The sequence below is a fragment of the Dreissena polymorpha genome, chromosome 1 (assembly GCF_020536995.1).
Source record: "Dreissena polymorpha isolate Duluth1 chromosome 1, UMN_Dpol_1.0, whole genome shotgun sequence".
Classification (NCBI taxonomy): domain Eukaryota; kingdom Metazoa; phylum Mollusca; class Bivalvia; order Myida; family Dreissenidae; genus Dreissena; species Dreissena polymorpha.
In genome coordinates, this window is record NC_068355.1 from 103,355,940 (window position 1) to 103,374,331 (window position 18,392).

General features: G+C 36.4%; 1 protein-coding gene across 16 annotated transcripts in view; it reads left to right on the top strand.

Moving 5' to 3' along the window:
• LOC127865158 (regulator of G-protein signaling 12-like) overlaps nt 1-18,392 on the top strand; it is a 168,068-nt gene that overhangs the window by 111,927 nt on the left and 37,749 nt on the right. For all 16 annotated transcript variants that reach the window (XM_052405061.1, XM_052405064.1, XM_052405065.1 and 13 more), the window contains exon 10: nt 10,945-11,100. In XM_052405061.1, coding sequence (XP_052261021.1) covers nt 10,945-11,100 — 156 coding nt within the window. The remainder of the gene's footprint in view (nt 1-10,944; nt 11,101-18,392) is intronic.

Sequence of the window (18,392 nt, forward strand, 5' to 3'; positions counted from 1 at the left end):
GTAGGCGGCTGGTCTGTGCTGCGACCGTCAAAAAACACTATATAATGCATCTCTCATAAGCGGTCACCCAGTTTCTCCACCCAGCGGCCAGCAATTTTGCATCCCAAATGTTAAATTTCCCCCATATGAGCGGTCATGAGCGAGTAAGTCGGTCATGTTCATTGGCAAAATTACACCGACGCAACGGTGAAAAAATCGATACATACTTCCAGTCTGCGGTTTAGGCTCTGAAGTACTGAAGCGTGACGTGTGATAAACATTTTTACAGCCAGTTTGCAAATTTCAATTAATTAGCGGCAGATTATCGGGTTAAAAGCAATATGCGACCGTTTGATCTTTTTGTTTCCGCACGTGCGAATATCACCTATTATTACTGTTGAGTCATAATATTTCAATCAAACCTTTATGACAATTATCAGCTAATTAAAAGGTTTTGCTCAGCGATTTATCGCGATAATTATAAGGTGTTTAACTATGATTTTAGAAACTGTCATTCTTTCAAATTTTATTAACACATTTGAAGAGCAAAAAAAGTAAAAATAATCATAAATATATCGGGAAAGACTTATCCGACATACTATTATAAATAAACAAGTGCCCCCCAAATAAATTGTGTAACCCTAGTACAGTAGGGTATAATATTGTGGGAAAAAACAATAACATTCAAATAAAAATGCATACATGCCATACGTCCCGGATTGTCCGGGATTGTCTCGGAAATGAAGGACGTGTCCCGCAGTCCCGGAAATCTGTCAAATGTCCCGGATTTTACAAAATCCATATATACATGTACCTTACGCTTAACTGCACCTCGAGTCGGTGTTCCCACTAATCCGCAGCGTCTCCATGACAATGCCTACCCGAATAGGTGACTACGCTACGTTTCAAAATCGATCAATTAACAGGAGTCCTGTTATCATATTGATTGTCTTACGTTCGCAGTCAAACCGAAAAGGCGGCATTGTTTAATGTGGTTGTTAATTGTTACGTTATAATTTCCCTCTGCGTAAGGGCAAAGAAGTTGTTCACACATCTGAAGATTCTTGCGGTTGTGAAATAGTCATGCTTGAATAACCCCGTGTCACTATCAATCTATAGTTTCAGTGGCTTTGTTATGCCACACTTATCGGTCCGTATTGTGTTCTCCTCCACGATAAAATCGCGGAACGTTACTTCGGAGACTTTTGATGAAAACGATGTTGTCCTTGTGGAAATTGTGCATTTCATGCATAGTTCAGTTACAGTTTGTAGATCTATATGAAAACATTTATTTGTAGGCGATATTAAATTTATTTAAAAAAAAAAAACAAATTTAAAAAAAACAACAACAAAGTGTAATTTTATCGTCTTTAAGATAATTAATTATTGAAACAATTATTATAACGTATACTAATTAAACAAAATGTGATTCGCCTATTAGGCGGATATATTATATGATTTAACGTTGCTAGGCGCACCTGCCACTTACATCATTTCAACGAAAATAAATTGTGACTCTGCAAACATGGCAAAAAAAGATCGAATTAACGATGGAGATCATACACTTAGAAAAGATTAATGAAATGCCTGTGAAAGTCAACGATGCATAAGATCGATTTAGATGCTAACAACATATTTATTAGTAATGTACTCAATTTACGATGTGAAAAAAATGCGTGCCATACATGCATATATGTATATATATATATATATATATATATATATATATATATATATATATATATATATCGCTATATGTATACATGTCCCGGAAAATCGGCAAAAGTCCCTGAAAATTGAGCTCAATGTCCCGGAATTGGTCTGAAAATTTATGGCATATATGAAAATGGCCACCTTGTTTTTCATTTTCTTCTTCAAATGTATTGGATTTAAATGCTGTGTACGTACCTAAAAAAGATGGAAAATATTAATGTTAACTTTAAAACGTTGTCCATCTATATTCTGATCATAAATATAACACAATTCTTAACATAGCAGAATGGTGCGAGTTACCGAAACTCGGTAACTTACATGGAAAAAATGATGATGAGAATGATTCTTTTTCATTGACTTGATTCTGATGATGATGATGTCCGGGCCATAACTCTGTCGTTCATTGTCAGATTTAAAAATCATTTGGTACATTTGTTCACCATCATTAGACGGTGTGTCGCGCGAAAGAATTACGTCGATATCTCCAAGGTCAAGGTCACAATTAGAGTTTGAAGGTCAAAAATGGCCATAAATGAGCTTGTCCGGGCCATAACTTTGTTGTTCATTGTCAGATTTTAAAATCATTTGGCACATTTGTTCACCATCATAAGACGGTGTGTCGCGCGAAAGAATTACGTCAATATCTCCAAGGTCAAGGTCACAATTTGAGTTTGAAGGTCAAAAATGGCCATAAATGAGCTTGTCCGGGCCATTACTTTGTGATTCATTGTGAGATTTTAAAATCATTTGGCACATTTGTTCACCATCATTAGACGGTGTGTCACACGAAAGAATCACGTCGATATCTCCAAGGTCAAGGTCACAATTTGAGTTTGAAGGTCAAAAATGGCCATAAATGAGCTTGTCTGGGCCATAACTATGTCATTCATTGTGACATTTTAAAATCATTTGGCACATTTGTTCACCATTATTGGTCGTTGTGTAGCACGAAAGAATTACCTCAATATCTCCAAGGTCAAGGTCGCCACAACTAAAAATAGATTGATTTTGAAACAACTATGTAACTATGAACAATCAGTAACAATGCACATTCTGATTTTGAGTTGTCTCTCTTTATCAGACTTTTTTATGCCCCCCTTCGAAGAAGAGGGGGTATATTGTTTTGCACATGTCGGTCGGTCCGTCCACCAGATGGTTTCCGGATGATAACCCAAGAACGCTAAGGCCTTGGATCATGAAACTTCATAGGTACATTGATCATGACTCGCAGATGACCCCTATTGATTTTGAGGTCACTAGGTCAAAGGTCAAGGTCACGGTGACCCTAAATAGTAAAATGGTTTTTGGATGATAACTCAAGAATGCATACGCGGCCAACAGGGCGAACTCTGAACAATATAACTGAAGCAACTGGTCTGAAATCCTAAATCTATAATTATCAGTCAAATGAAAAATCATCCTTTGAGTAAAATAAAGTGGATCAGTAAAAATATTATCAGAATATGATTTTTTTGTATATTTAACCAGGTTTTCCGAAGGAAAAAACTGGTTATTAGATTGGCGAATGCGGGCGGGCTGGCTGGCGGGCTGACTGGCGGGCTGGCGGGCGGGCGGAACAAGCTTGTCCGGGCCATAACTATGTCGTTCATTGTCAGATTTTAAAATCATTTGGCACATTTGTTCACCATCATTGGACGGTGTGTCGCGCGAAATAATTACGTCGATATCTCCAAGGTCAGGGTCGCACTTTGAGTTCAAAGGTCAAAAATGGCCATAAATGAGCTTGTCCTGGCCATAACTATGTCATTCATTGTGAGATTTTAAAATCATTTGGCACATTTGTTCACCATCATGGGACGGTGTGTCGCACGAAAGAATCACGTCAATATCTCCAATGTCAAGGTCGCCACGACTAAAAATAGATTTTTTTAAAAAACAAACTTACAAAGGGGGTTTATTTTGTTTGTTCATTTCAAAAGTTCAGTTTGAGTTTTCTCCCTTTATCAGATTTTTTTTTCACAATGAAAACCTGGTTTTGTGACAATTTTGTCCCTTGTTTGTATATGAAATATTGTGTTAATGTTTAATTTTGTTGATTAATATAAATATAAGCAGGACAGGGGAGGTAATACACTATTATATCTTTCTTATATACAGGGGAAAAAAATACAATAAGTTAAAATTTCATGTTTAATGAATAGAGGATATCACCCCCCCCCAATTTTTGTTTTTTAAACATCATGTAATAAATACCACCACCCCACATAAAACCCCCCGCTTCACCCCCCACCCCCACTCCCCCCATCCCCGCCCCGACTACCCCCACCCCCCGACCAACCCGGATCCCCCACCCCCCACCCATTTTTTTTAAACATCTAAGAAAAACCCACCCCACAGGATATCCCCCTCGCAACTCCCCCCTACCCCCCCACCCCCCCAATTTTTTTTAAAAGCGAAGATAATACCCCACCCCACATAGACCGCTCTCACTCCCCCCGACCCCCCACCCCCCCCCCAATTTTTTTAAACATCTAATAAATGACCCACCCCACATTATTACCCCCTCTCACCCCCCCGCTAACCAACCCCCCATCCACCCCTCCAATTTTTTTTTTAAACATCTTAATTACCAACACACACCATTATAGCCCCCTCTCACCCCCCCCACCCACCCCCCCCCCCCCCTACTCCCCCACCTCCCCACCCCCCCCCCCCCCCTCAAAAATATTTTTTTTTAACATCTCATAAATTACCCCACCCCACATGATACCCCCCCTCTCACCCCCCCCCTACCCCCCCCCCACCCCCTCCCAATTTTTTTTAATTTTTTTTAAACATCTAATACATTACCACACCCCACATTATACCCCCTTTCACTCCCCCCTACACCCCCCCACACCCCCTCCCTACCCCCCCACCCTCCCAATTTTTTTTTTTAAACATCTAATAAATAACCACACCCCCACATTATTACCCCCTCTCACCCCCCTACCCCCCCCCCCCTCCCCAATTTTTTTTTTTTTAACATCTTATAAATTACCACACCCCACATTATACCCCCCCTCTCACTCCCCCTTGATCATGACTGGCAGATGACCCCTATTGATTTTCAGGTCACTAGGTCAAAGGTCAAGGTCACAGTGACTCGAAATAGTACAATGGTTTCCGGATCATAAGTTACATTAGGTCAAAGGTCAAGGTCACAGTGACAAAAAACGTATTCACACAATGGCTGCCACTACAACTGACAGCCCATATGGGGGGCATGCATGTTTTACAAACAGCCCTTGTTGTCATTAAAATGGCAAATGAACCTGAATATAAATGGTTAAATAATAGCTGTAACTCAGACCTCAGGAGCCTAAAGACTTAACTTCTTATTAAAAACCTCGTTTGCATCAATGGCCTTTAAAATGGAAATAATGTGGGCTGAGGAGTTTTGTTACATTCCTATTTTCACCCGAAAACACTTTCATCTTTTACTTGCTTGAAAATCACTATGGCATCTAAGTACATGTATGTTCTATCAAAAATAGTGTCTTTTATGTTTAGGATCATATGAGTTGTAATCAAGTCATGCATGATTTGGGGTAATAACTGTGTTCAGACCATGTGTTAGGTATTATATATATTGTAACATATATTTTTCAGTGAAAAATGAGTTTATGGCTGTATTTGATTGTGTTCTAAACTTATGGCAATGGTTTTATGCATGAAGTACCATTAAGGCATACCAACAACAAAATCTAAGCCCATCTGTAGCATAAATCTTGAATATAATACAGTATACATTGATAAAGTAGACCCTCCTCTCCCTTCAAAGAAGGCGTCACATAACAGTTGCACTGTTTGTTAGAGCTGCAACGATTCACCAACAGCTCGATTCGATTTCAATTTCAGACAGTCCGATACCAATTGTTACGATTTGATTCATCTTTTAACCTAGTTAGCTCGGCTGTTTTCGGAGAAAACCGGAGATATTTTCATAGCCAGCTCGTTGTCCGCTGTCCGCGTAGAGCTAAAACCTTAACATTTTGTTAAGGTTTTGAACATTGGGTCTAAAATCAATGTGCTTCAACCTACAACTTTGAAACTTCATATGTAGCTGCACCTTAGTTCTACATGCCACACCCATTTTTGGGTCACTAGGTCAAAGGTCAAGGTCACAATGACCTCTAAAAAAAAATTCTGACAAGCTTTCATTTATTCAAAACTGCACCCGCAGCCGAGCATGGCACCCGTTATGCGGTGCTCTTGTTTTATCATATATTCACTCTTCTGCCTCAAAATAAACATTTCTGTTCAAATGTGTTGCATACCTAGATATCTTGGACATTTGTGTGTTTGTTATCCCCCGCCATAGGCGGAGGGATATTGTTTTGGCGTTGTTCTTCCTTCGGTCCGTCCGTCTTTCCGTCCGTCCGGAGCCATATCTTGGAAGTACTTTGGCGGATTTCATTGAAACTTGTTATGAGTATATATATGGATAAGAGGATGATGCACACCAAATGGCATTGCACACCATCTTCTAATAACAGAGTTATGGCCCTTTGTATCTTGAAAAAATGCTTTTTTTGTGTGTCCAGAGCCATATCTTGAAAGTGCTCTGGCCGATTTCATTGAAACTTGGTATGAGTATATATATGGATAAGAGGATGATGCACGCCAAATGGCATTGTACACCATCTGTTAATAACAGAGTTATGGCCCTTTGTATCTTGAAAAAATGCTTTTTTGAGTGTCAAATACAACACTTTTGTGTCCAGAAGCATATTGGCGGGGGATATCAATTCAACGAATTTGTTTGTTTGATATAGTTTGGTTGGTTCAACAGTGTTTTAAAAACTTTTGAAAGTGGGTTAAATTAACATGTGTAAGAAATATTTGTTTTGCAAGAAACTGCCAATTTTTTGACAAACTATGTCAATATTACAATAAAACACATAAAAAAGAATAGCAAATTAGGAGCTCAAATTTAATATCAATAAACTTCTGACTAGAAGATTGTGTTGACTATACAACAATATAAAAAATAAATAAGAAGAAGAAGAACATCTGGAGTCAGTGGACAAGCACTATCACTATAATACTTAAACCCATAACTGGCTCCTGCTAAATCAACAATATGTTTGCCTTTGACATGTTGCATAAGATTAGTGGTTGAGCCGGACTTAGGGTACGCCACGTCCGTAATCACAGTTTACACGTAGCTTTATCAGGAGGGCTAACATCCCGAAACCCAAAATACTGCCACACTTTTGATTTTAGCTTCTTAGGTTCATCTGATAATTTCAATTTGTCGGCCAGAACTTTTTCAGCCAGATTGACGCTTTTTCCGAAAGAAGACCGTAATGCGCTTATTGATTGGATGACTAAAGTAATAAGTAACCAAGTGCGCTCGTCTTAATTACAGGTAAAGATAAAACCTATACCTTCCCTATCAAATAGTCAGAGTACAGAGCGCTTTAGGTATCTATGTCTATATGTTAAAGAATCGAATCGAATTTGGTAGGGTTGGTATCGTTATCGAATCAACGCATTTAAAACCGGTTTTCGATGCATCAGATTGAATTGTTGCAGCTCTACAGTGTTTGTCTGTATGACTATGCAAATTTTCCTTCATCAGCCATAACTGTGCAATATATTGATGGATTTTTAAATGGCTTGTTACAAAAATGGTGTGTTATAAATTATAATATGGTATGTTTCATGAAACACTCACCTCTTAATGGTCAAGATCACAAGCTTTCCTGTCCGTCAAATTTTTGCCTGACATTGATTGATGAAATAAATAATGGAATAATGTCCATCTTCATGAGACACATTGTTGCATGTTTCTGTCATCTCCCCACCTCAAAGGTCATGGTCAAACTAAGAGGTCAAGGCTTGGATTAGGCCATAAAACAGTTTTGAGACAAAGTTGCAGTTAAGGGGCATGCATGCCTTATGAAAACATGTCTTTTTTACTGTCTTGTTTACCTTGAGTCTTGGGTATCTGATGCAAACTTTTTGCATTGAATAAATAATAAAATACTGGTGAGTCTGTAATATGCAATAACAGAGGACGCTATCATGTGATAGTCAAGATGGCGACGCAAAAGAAATTTTGCAGCGAATAAAGTCGAGAAAAACAGCGAATATCAACACAAAATAAACGCTAGTAATGTTCTTGCTGATATGGCTGGAAAGTGAGTGGCATTTAAACAATAAATACAAGTAATAATGGGTATAAAACGGCGAAAAATACCTGCCTCTGCATGAACGTCGCCATCTTGACTATCACGTGATTACCTTTGATCAAGTTACATTAATGCATTTTTTTAATATCCTCTAATAATCCCTTTTTACTAACGCTTTTGTAAACATTAGATTCTGAAATCGTTCACTGTCTGTCACTGTGAGCCTTGTTCAAAATTATAAAAGTGTCAAATAATTATGGAAATGTAATAATAGGATATAATACAAATATTCACAGGACTCCTAGCTGTAAATTATGTTTTGTTTTGTCAGCAAGTGAATTGTTCTATTTGAGATCATGGCGAGTCAGTTATTAATTCTATTATAATGTTTGTGTTTACTTCAATGAAAAAAAGTAACAGCACTACTTTAGAAATGAAACAAATAGTGATATGCTGCTTTATTCCAGTGTTTAAAATCATAACATTTTATCATTACATTATATTGGATTGATTCATACTTTTCACTGTAGGACTTGTACTTTTGTAGCCTATTGAGTCCTGTGACTCACATTGTACAAATTGTGAAACAATCACTGACTTGATACAACTTCACGCATTTGACTTAACGCTGTCTGTGGCTAATAAATTGTCCTTAATATAATTGCATGGGAGTATTCGATTGCGCAAAGATGTTCATAAATAATGAATATTATTTTATTAGCTCAGCTGGTTCCAGAGAAAACCCGAGATATTGTCATAGCCAGCTCGGCGTCTGCTGTCCATGTCGTGCTAAAACCTTAACATTGGCTCTAAAATCAAAGTAAGCACTACCTACAACATTGAAACTTCATATGTAGCTGCACCTTGATGAGTTCTACACGCCACACCCATTTTTGAGTCACTACGTCAAAGGTCAAGGTCACTGTTACCTCTAATATTCTTCTGACAAGCTTTCATTTATTCAAAACTGCACCCACAGCCGAGCGTTGGCACCCGTTATTCGGTGGTCTTGTTTTTCAAACTTCTATTGCTAAATGCCTTCAAAGGTACTTTACTGTGACATCTTAAGGTAAAAGTTCAGCCCACTTCAAAAGTATATACAATCTTATTATACATATGGTTTTGAATAAATTGTATGTCATAAATCAACTTTTATAAGCTGTTTAGTTTCATGGTTCAATTATTTTCTTGTGAGGGAAAATTTTGCATGACATGGCATTGTTATGAAAAAAAAATCATATTCTTTAATTCAGCATTTAATGTTTTTTTCTTACATTCATTTTTATTTTAATGTTTTATAAAGGCCATAAAAAAAGATAAAAATGTAATAAATTGGTATGAACTTGCACCTAGATTTTATGTCTTGTTTGCTTAAACTTTGAAGGCGGTAGTTAATGCGTTTGTTGCACTTTCCCACTGCTGTGTACTGAAATCTGTTGGAATTTGTCAAAGCCCAATATAGCATTTTAATAAATGCAATTATTTTCACTTCATGCTATATAACAGTAGTTAGCCTTTTATAATAATCAGGTTTTGATACGCCAAATTTGTTTGATATCCTTTGACCATTGTACGGTTGTCTCATAATTATCACCATAGGTTTTAAAGTAGGGACAGTGCGCCTTACATTTAAAATACTCGCAGTGGAGAATAGATATGTTTGTATACTGGAAAGTTATGTTTACATTGGGATAACAACATTTCAATCTTTTAATCATAGAGGATTTAGTTGGCATTGCCGTTTAGCCATAGAAGGACACATCATGTTTCAAAAGATGTGCTGTACAGTATCTGAATTTTCTTTATGAAATCTTTCAGCTGTTAAGAAAAATGGGTTTTGTATTTAAATGTCATTGAATTTATACCAGCAGATCTATGGAATGCTTGGGTTACAGCAGCCTAACAATAGTTTCTTTATTTGATGATTTTACGCTCCACATCTGTGAAGAGGACCATTAATTTTGATAAAAAATATACACAGATGGTTTTAGACAAATAACAATAAAGCGATTTAGGTGCTCTAAAGATTGGTGCAAAGATTGTTGATAAGATATCAAAGTTATATTAAAAGGGATATTCAGTGTCCTATGTGTTCGCAGGAATATATGATGATCTTGTTTTATCAGGATTTTGTTACCACGGCTTTAATCTATAGACAGATGCAGACATACAGCAGAATTGCACAACTCTGACTGGGTTTGTGTTTGTCAAATGGTGCAGTGCTAGTCAATTGTATGGAGCGTACACCACCTGCAGCAATCAATGATTGATAATGGATTAAACATGAGGAAATTTTCTTTGAAATTCTTGACTAAGGATATGTATGATCTTTTCAAGGTACAAATCTTGTTTTTCATTTGTGTTTATACCCCCATTACCATTGGTAATGGGGGCTATATAGGAGTCACTTTGGTAATGGGGGCTATATAGGAGTCACTTTGTCGGTCAGTCTGTCGGTCTGTCCCAAAATTTCATCTGATCTTCACCAAACTTGCTCACAAGTTGTTTCTAGTTTATACTGTTTCTGCAAAATGTTTGCAGAGATTCCATAAGTGTTTTATAGTTGTAATATAAATTGAAAGGAAGGGGCAAACTGCCACATATTTCTCAGTGACAGAATGAAAAACACATCCAATCATATGAAAATTTGCTTTCTTTTCTTGTGTGGACATGCATATGTTTCAATATTTCTCATTATGTATACAGAACAACTTCACTTTCAACCAAATTCACTATTTTATCACACAGATATTTCTTCAGTACATCTTCGACAGGAAGTCCTATACATTTTCATCTCATGTAAAAATGATTGTGAGAGTGTCATGGCGGTCCTATCATTTCCTTTATTTATAACTAAACTAACTTTTAAACCGATGCATCTCCCCCCCCCCCCCCCCCCCCACACACACACAAACATCCACAGATAGGGGGGGGGCTCAAGTCTGGAGATAGTCTCAATGTCAAACTCTTCTCAAGTCTGGAATAAGTCGCAATGTCCCTTTCTTTCCATGAACACAATTTATCTAATATGCTCTACCTTAATATAAATTTTTTAAAGGTCTTACATTGTGATGACAGCATTCCAACCTATTCCATGTGCTGTTTGTTTCAGAGAGATCAAGAACGACAGGGAGTGGCACCCTCGGGTTCCCCAGGCTCAGGTCTCAAACCCAGTCTGAGTCCAGATGGGTGGAGCAAGGGCCAGTCGAGCACACTGTCAGGCCGCCAGAAGTCCAATCGGCGCAACCCTCTCAGTCTTTCACATGAGGTAACGGGAAGTTTCATACTGCACTTTATAGCTGAATAAGTGTTCTCCAAAAACATTTGAGAACCCAGTTTTATTTTCAAAGTAAACGGTGACTATAAGCAATAAAAAGGGTGTATTTGCACCACTTCAATTGATATTTTGGGGAAAAGTAGCCGGCATCTAGATTGAATGTAACCGGTGAAATCGCAGGCTGCCAATGCTTCTGGACAACACTGTGAATGCTAGTTGTAAGTACAGGTAATGTTTACTGATATTACTTCTGTGATATAAAGCATAATGGTTTAGCCGTATAGATTGAAACAATTAATATAAAGACTGCCATTGTGAAAAATTATTTGATTTTATTTCCTTGTTTCATTTTTCACATTTTATGTCCTGCTCTCTTAACTGACAATGGGCAATTAAAAAATTTCCATTCATAATGATTCCTGCTGTATTTACTTCTTGGTCATCCGAAATATTTGTGAATTACTCCTCTGCCAAAAGTTTCGATGTTTCCATTGAATTTCACTTTTAGAAAGGTAGAACTTTATTTTAAAATTTATTTTTCACTTTTTTACTGTTATATGAATGTATTTCACTCAGATATTTTTAACTTTATTTTTTCACTTTTTTACTGTTATATGAATGAATTTCACTCAGACAATTTGTATATGCTTATGTATTATACTTAAATTACTATTTTTCATCAACATTTTCAGTTTTCAAAATTGGAATCTGAAACATTTAAGTTTTTTAATGGAAATGTTTTTTTTAATCTTTCATTGTATTAGAGTATATAGCTAATACATGTTTATTTAGCTTCCATGCATGTTAAATAAACTGTTTTTACTAATGGATATATTAACAATTGAATAGGGGTATGAAGGAAATAAAGTCCTTCTGTTTGAATTAAAATAAAATGAGTGAATGGCAATGTTGAAGGGTTGTAAATCTGCCAGGTTATGCTGTTGACTTTATCTTCGGACAATCTCATGTAATTCTATTGTTTTACCCCACCCATATGATTTAATCATAATAATCAGTGACAATGTTAAGTAAAATGGCTATAACAGTTGACAAACCTGTTTTGAAGACACTTGTTGGTGACCAGTTTAGAAATAAAAAAACCTTGGTGTCTCGATTTCAGCCTTATCTACACTATCATGGCTACATTATGATGTCTCTTTTCCCCCACCCACACTGTCAACATGTCTCTCTATCACAGGCATCAGATCTGCCATGGTTAGGCTGAAGTCCAGATATTTTTGTTTTGCTGACAAGATGTATGGAAGTTGATGAAAGTGTAAAATTAATTGAGTTATGGAGGTTTTGATTTTATGCCCCCAAAGGAGGGCATATAGTGATTGGACCGTCCGTCACACTTTGCATTTAGGTTTCGGGTTAAGGTTTCGAAAAATGCTCATAACTTCTATGTGGCTTCAGATAGCAACTTGATATTTGGCATGCATGTGTATCTCATGGAGCTGCACTGTTTGAGTGATGAAAGGTCAAGGTCATCCTTCAAGGTCAAAGGTCAAATATATGGCTTAAAAGCGGCGCATAAGGGGGCGTTGTGTTTCTGACAAACACATCTCTTGTTTGTTTAAGCTTTGCAAATTTCAAGAGAAGAAATTTGTGTTGTTTACTTCTTATCATTTAAAAATTGATGAATTATACATAAATACACTTGTTTACTTTGATTCCACCCCCCCCCCACACAGGATTATTAATTGCTATAAAATATTGCAGCAATTTCTGACTTCATTTATTTTCTTGTGAAAGGCTTTTCAAGATCCTGTCTAATCTGTTTTGCTTATGAATTAATTGCTGTTTTAGAACACATTTGGAAGCATTTTCTGTTTGAGTATATATCCTGCAAATCCATTATATCTGCAACAAAGTGGACTTTTTATAATTTATTATCATTCAAATAATATAACAATAATTATGTTAATGACGTGGAATTTTGCCATTAAAAAAGTTGGCAAATTCAATTAATGTTTTATTGATGTTAAGAGTTTAAAGTATGTAGTTTTTAGTGATAAACATCATCTGATGTGGTTCTGGTCAAGCCTACCACATCCTGTGGGATTAGGTCAAGGGACTATGGGGCCCAACCGAGGGCATGATCTGGTAGCCCTGCTATAGGGGTTTTCTCAATGGGTCCTTCATGATAGGGGGCATGGTACTTTCCTGCTTGCATGCGGATGGTGTATACTTGATATTATTCTATATTATTCCGCTATGTTGACTCAGAAGAAAATGGATTTAAAATAATTACTGGTATATATTTGATATGTTATGCCATTATACTGGTTCTGAATAATTTGATGGGTCGTGGCAAAATCCAAGTGTCTTAAATGAAATCCATTTCACACTTTTATCATAGACACATAAGTTGTAACCGATTTGTGGAAGAGGGTAATAAACTCTTAAGAAATAATGAAATCATGATGATGACATCCAGCACCTAACAAATGGGATTTCACAAACATTGCAAAATAGGAAGTGACTGTTTATTTACCTTTCTTTGTGGTATCATTTATAGCAGCTATAAAACATCCACATCAGATATTGGCTATGACTAAGGCTATGAATATTGGCAGCATTTACCGTAAATCTACGAATATAATACGCACTTTTTTACCTGCCGATTTTTTCTTCAAGTAGGGGGTGCGTATAATATACGAGTTTAGAGCAGAACAAAAATTTTCCTGTGCAAATTTTCAACTTAATCGCCGTTATTCGCTTCGCGGCAGCCATTTTGAACTACACCATTACATCAAAGGGGTGCAACAGGGCTTGCGCTGTTGTTCGCCATTTGAGTCATTTGCGAAAATATTGAGAATTTGGCTCAATAAAAATCTTATTTGTGAAAATGCGAAAATCTAGTAAAATTTCATTGAAAACATCCGCCATTTATATCGGACTGGTTTTTTTATATTTGTCTCTTTGTTTTAATGAAAGTGTTCGCAATTCGAACAGTAAACGAAACCCGGTCTGTACCCGATTATGAGATATCGCTTGACCTTATTGTTATTGAAGTGCGCATGGTAGCTGGCCAATCAACATTGAGCTCGCTTACACATGAAATGACGTTGTCGAATGAAACGTGAGAACGGGAGGAGCTATCGGATAATATTGGGTCATCCATGCGCAGACACTGTATACTTTGAATACACAGTTTATATCGTCGTCTGCCTACAAAATAGCGACTGAACGCTAAGTCGTATAAAGAGATTAGCAAATGAAAAAAAAACAACTGACAATACCCGTAAATAAATATTTCTTAGCTGACCACTATTTATCTTTCTACCGCATATTTACCATATCTGAAGTAAAGAGTGGTAATTAAATAATTAGTTTTATGATGCTAATAGAGTCTATTACACCTGTCTGCCGATGCCGAATTAAATTGAAAGGTGATAATTAATTCATTTGTTTTTTACTCCCAAACTAGCCCTAATGACAGCAGCGTATTTTAATTAACTAGATCATGAAAAACACGAGCGGTTTAATTGTATTTTAAGTTATATTAAAGTATCGAGTTTGTAACTCGAAAAAAGAAAAAGTAATTCATCTAGACAATTATAAAAACGGAAGTAACCATTTTGTCTTCTTATTACTTTATTATTATTATAATTATTATCGGCCCAAATATTGTCAAATTAAATTAAATGTGAAAACAAAAAACAGCGTCTCTGCTTCTTTCTTTTGTAATTATGACTGCTTGACCCGGATGTCAGCAAGGGGCCCGTGTGTTATCGGTTACAATCAATGGTAATTTAAACAATAGACAGAGATATTTATTATGCAACTGTCATAACAACAGCACTATAACACATCCCGATCAATATACCGGGGTAACAGATAGTTGACAACACCAAATTGATTTGCTATTTTCACAGCACAAAAATATATTGACACATTTTTTCGGAAATGGCCGATTTCGGACACTGATTTTTTTAGTGCGTATTTTACTCTGATTTTCAATTTTTATGCCCCCCTTCGAAGAAGAGGGGGTATATTGCTTTGCTCATGTCGGTCTGTCGGTCGGTCTGTCGGTCCGTCCACCAGGTGGTTGTCAGAAGATAACTCAAGAACGCTTGGGCCTAGGATCATGAAACTTCATAGGTACATTGATCATGACTCGCAGATGACCCCTATTGATTTTGAGGTCACTAGGTCAAAGGTCATGGTGACCCGAAATAGTAAAATGGTTTCCGGATGATAACTCAAGAACGCTTAGGCCTAGGATCATGAAACTTGATAGGTAGATTGATCATGACTCGCAGATGACCCCTATTGATTTTCAGGTCACTAGATCAAAGGTCAAGGTCACAGTGACCCGAAATAGTAAAATGGTTTCTGGATGATAACTCAAGAACGCTTAGGCCTAGGATCATGAAACTTGATAGGTAGATTGATCAGGACTCGCAGATGACCCCTATTGATTTTGAGGTCACTAGGTCAAAGGTCAAGGTCACAGTGACCCGAAATAGTAAAATGGTTTCCGGATGATAACTCAAAAACGCTTAAGCCTAGGATCATGAAACTTGATAGGTAGATTGATCATGACTCGCAGATGACCCCTATTGATTTTCAGGGCACTAGGTCAAAGGTCAAGGTCACGATGACCCGAAATAGTAAAATGGTTTCCGGATGATAACTGAAGAACGCTTATTCCTAGGATCATGAAACTTGATAGGTAGAATGATCATGACTCGCAGTGGACCCCTATTGATTTTCAGGGCACTAGTTACCGATAAATTTTGACCAAACTCGGGGGTGCGTATTATGCACGAGGGCGTATTATATTCGTGGATTTACGGTATCAAGCTTATAGTTGAACACTCAATTCTTGTATTGTTCTATTTTCATTTGTGTTCGCCCACTTCTTGACATGACCTGTTATGCTGGGGTGAGAATTTTCAGTGGATAAGCGTATTTTCGCAGATTTTTGGTGTCTAAGACCATATTTTACATGTGAATTCGATGAGAAAATGTTACAGAGTGGTTATGATTGGCAGACATAATCCATTTGGTAAAATGTCAGGGCCCTCAATCTATCAAATCTGCCGCCGAATTTCGGCGGCAGTCCCCCACATGAAAAGTATACTTTTTTCCCCTTTTGGGGGGAAAAATTCCCCCTAAAAAAAAAAAAAAAAAAAAATTTTTTTTTTTTAATAGAAAGATGTGTCTCATGATTATTATATCTCAATTCTTTTTCAATTTAATCTTTTCAAACATACTAAATTATGAAAAATGCAATGAATATAGTGCAAACATGTACAAATGAAATAATGAGAGAGTAAGTAAAAAAATCCCCCAAAAAGGGAAACGCCGCGAAAATTCCCCCTCCTAAGGGCTGCGGACCCCTTCCCCCAAAGTAGTGTGAGGGCCCTGAATGTTTACATGACCATGGAGCTTTCTTGTTTGCAGTGACATTTAGTATCAGTCAATTATAACGAATGGTTTATTACGCCCTTCCAATCATGATTGCCATTACTGGAACATTTTATCAAATAGATTAAACATTGCATATTATGGTTAGCGTAATTGACTTTTTTGCTGAAAACCTATGTAATAAACTAAATTCTGTTGTAATTGAGATGTGCAAGCTTGGTCATTAACAAATCAGTTATGAAAGTTGTGATCTATACAGGGGTGTGATTTTTCCACAGATTTCAGCAGATGGGGTTGTCCGGTGCTCATTTCTGTGATTCGCTTAAATTCGTTAAAAAATATTTCATAAGCTGCCTGAAAAATCTGCATTCCGCAAAACGTCTCCGCATATTACACTGGTAGATTCTGCCCAAGTGTTTTTGAAAGGAGCGATGTTTCAAAATTGACATTGAAAAATAAATTTAAATGGGAAAGGGAAGAAATAACAGTGGATATAAATCAGAAAGCGATGCCACTTTCTGAATGGGTACAGAACATTGACTGTCTTGGTAAGGCTGAAGTCATATTCCAATCTTGAACAACAGATCCTGTGGTAAATTGTCGTTAGTTGAACACTGTTGACCTTAGTTAGACATTGAAATCAAACGAAAGATTGCCGTCATCTTTCACAGGGATCGAAACACACATTTATTTTGATCACAATTTATACTGGTGACTTTGCATTAAATGTTAAATGTAAATTTAAAGTGTTCATAAATAAATATTGTTCATAAGTTTAAGATGGTGTTTATTTAAATGTCAGTTTTAAGGTCTGTCATTGCATTATGCACGTGAATCACGTTGTCAAAATCAGACTATAGAATTTTCCTCCCCTCAGACTTCACCTCAATCACACCCCTGTCTATATTCTTTGTACTATGTATAATAATGTTTACAAGAAAAAATTGTTATTTTTACCATCTCTCAGACTGCATATGAAGATACAGTTATAGGAAACTGATTTTCATTCTCTGTAGCATTATTAAGAGATTTGGGCAAGCAGTTTTTATAATGGCTGGGAAGTTCCTCTTTTTTTTTTTTAAATGTTCATTATAGAAACCTTTTGTCAACTAAACAAAAATGAAAGTGTTAATATATTGATAATCAATAATGTTTACTATCATGAAAAGAAACACCTATAGCAGGTAAGAAATAAAAATTAACTGTCATCTAGTTGCTTTTTGAGTTGCACAATGGCAAAAATTGTACACACTAAAATAAATAATTGAAATGCTAAATATTTAATATCGATTCTCATTGAGATTGGGCACTACTCCAGAAAGCTTCTGGCCTTTGAAGTTTTCACAGGTTTAATTTTTAAGAAACTAGTTATATATACATCTAATCATGTATGTTATCCCTCCCTCTAAAATACTAATACCATTTGATGGTATTCTGAATTTTTATATTAATTATTTATTGTTAGTCAATTATGTCTGTGGTAACTTAAATAAATAATTGATATGTGCCCTAGAAATGCTAATTAATTTTTACTCATTCTCATTTAGATTGGACACTACTTCAAAAAGCTCTGGCCTTTGAAGTTTTCACAGGCTTAAATCTTATGAAACTAGTTATAGATACATCTAATCATTTAGGTTATCCCTCCCCCTAGTGGGTGTGAAGTACTGATACCACTTGATGATATAATGAATTATTACATTGATAAGTTATTGGGAGTCAATTATGTCTGTGATAACAATTCATAATTAATGAGACTGTATTATTAATGCTTATCACATGTTTTCATCTCTATATAATCTTAGTCAACATCTTAGAAGTGTGGCTTCTGCATTAGGGAGGGGTGTGGTTAAAACTGATGTTTCATTATTATTGTACTTATGAAGCATGATTGGATAGGCTTT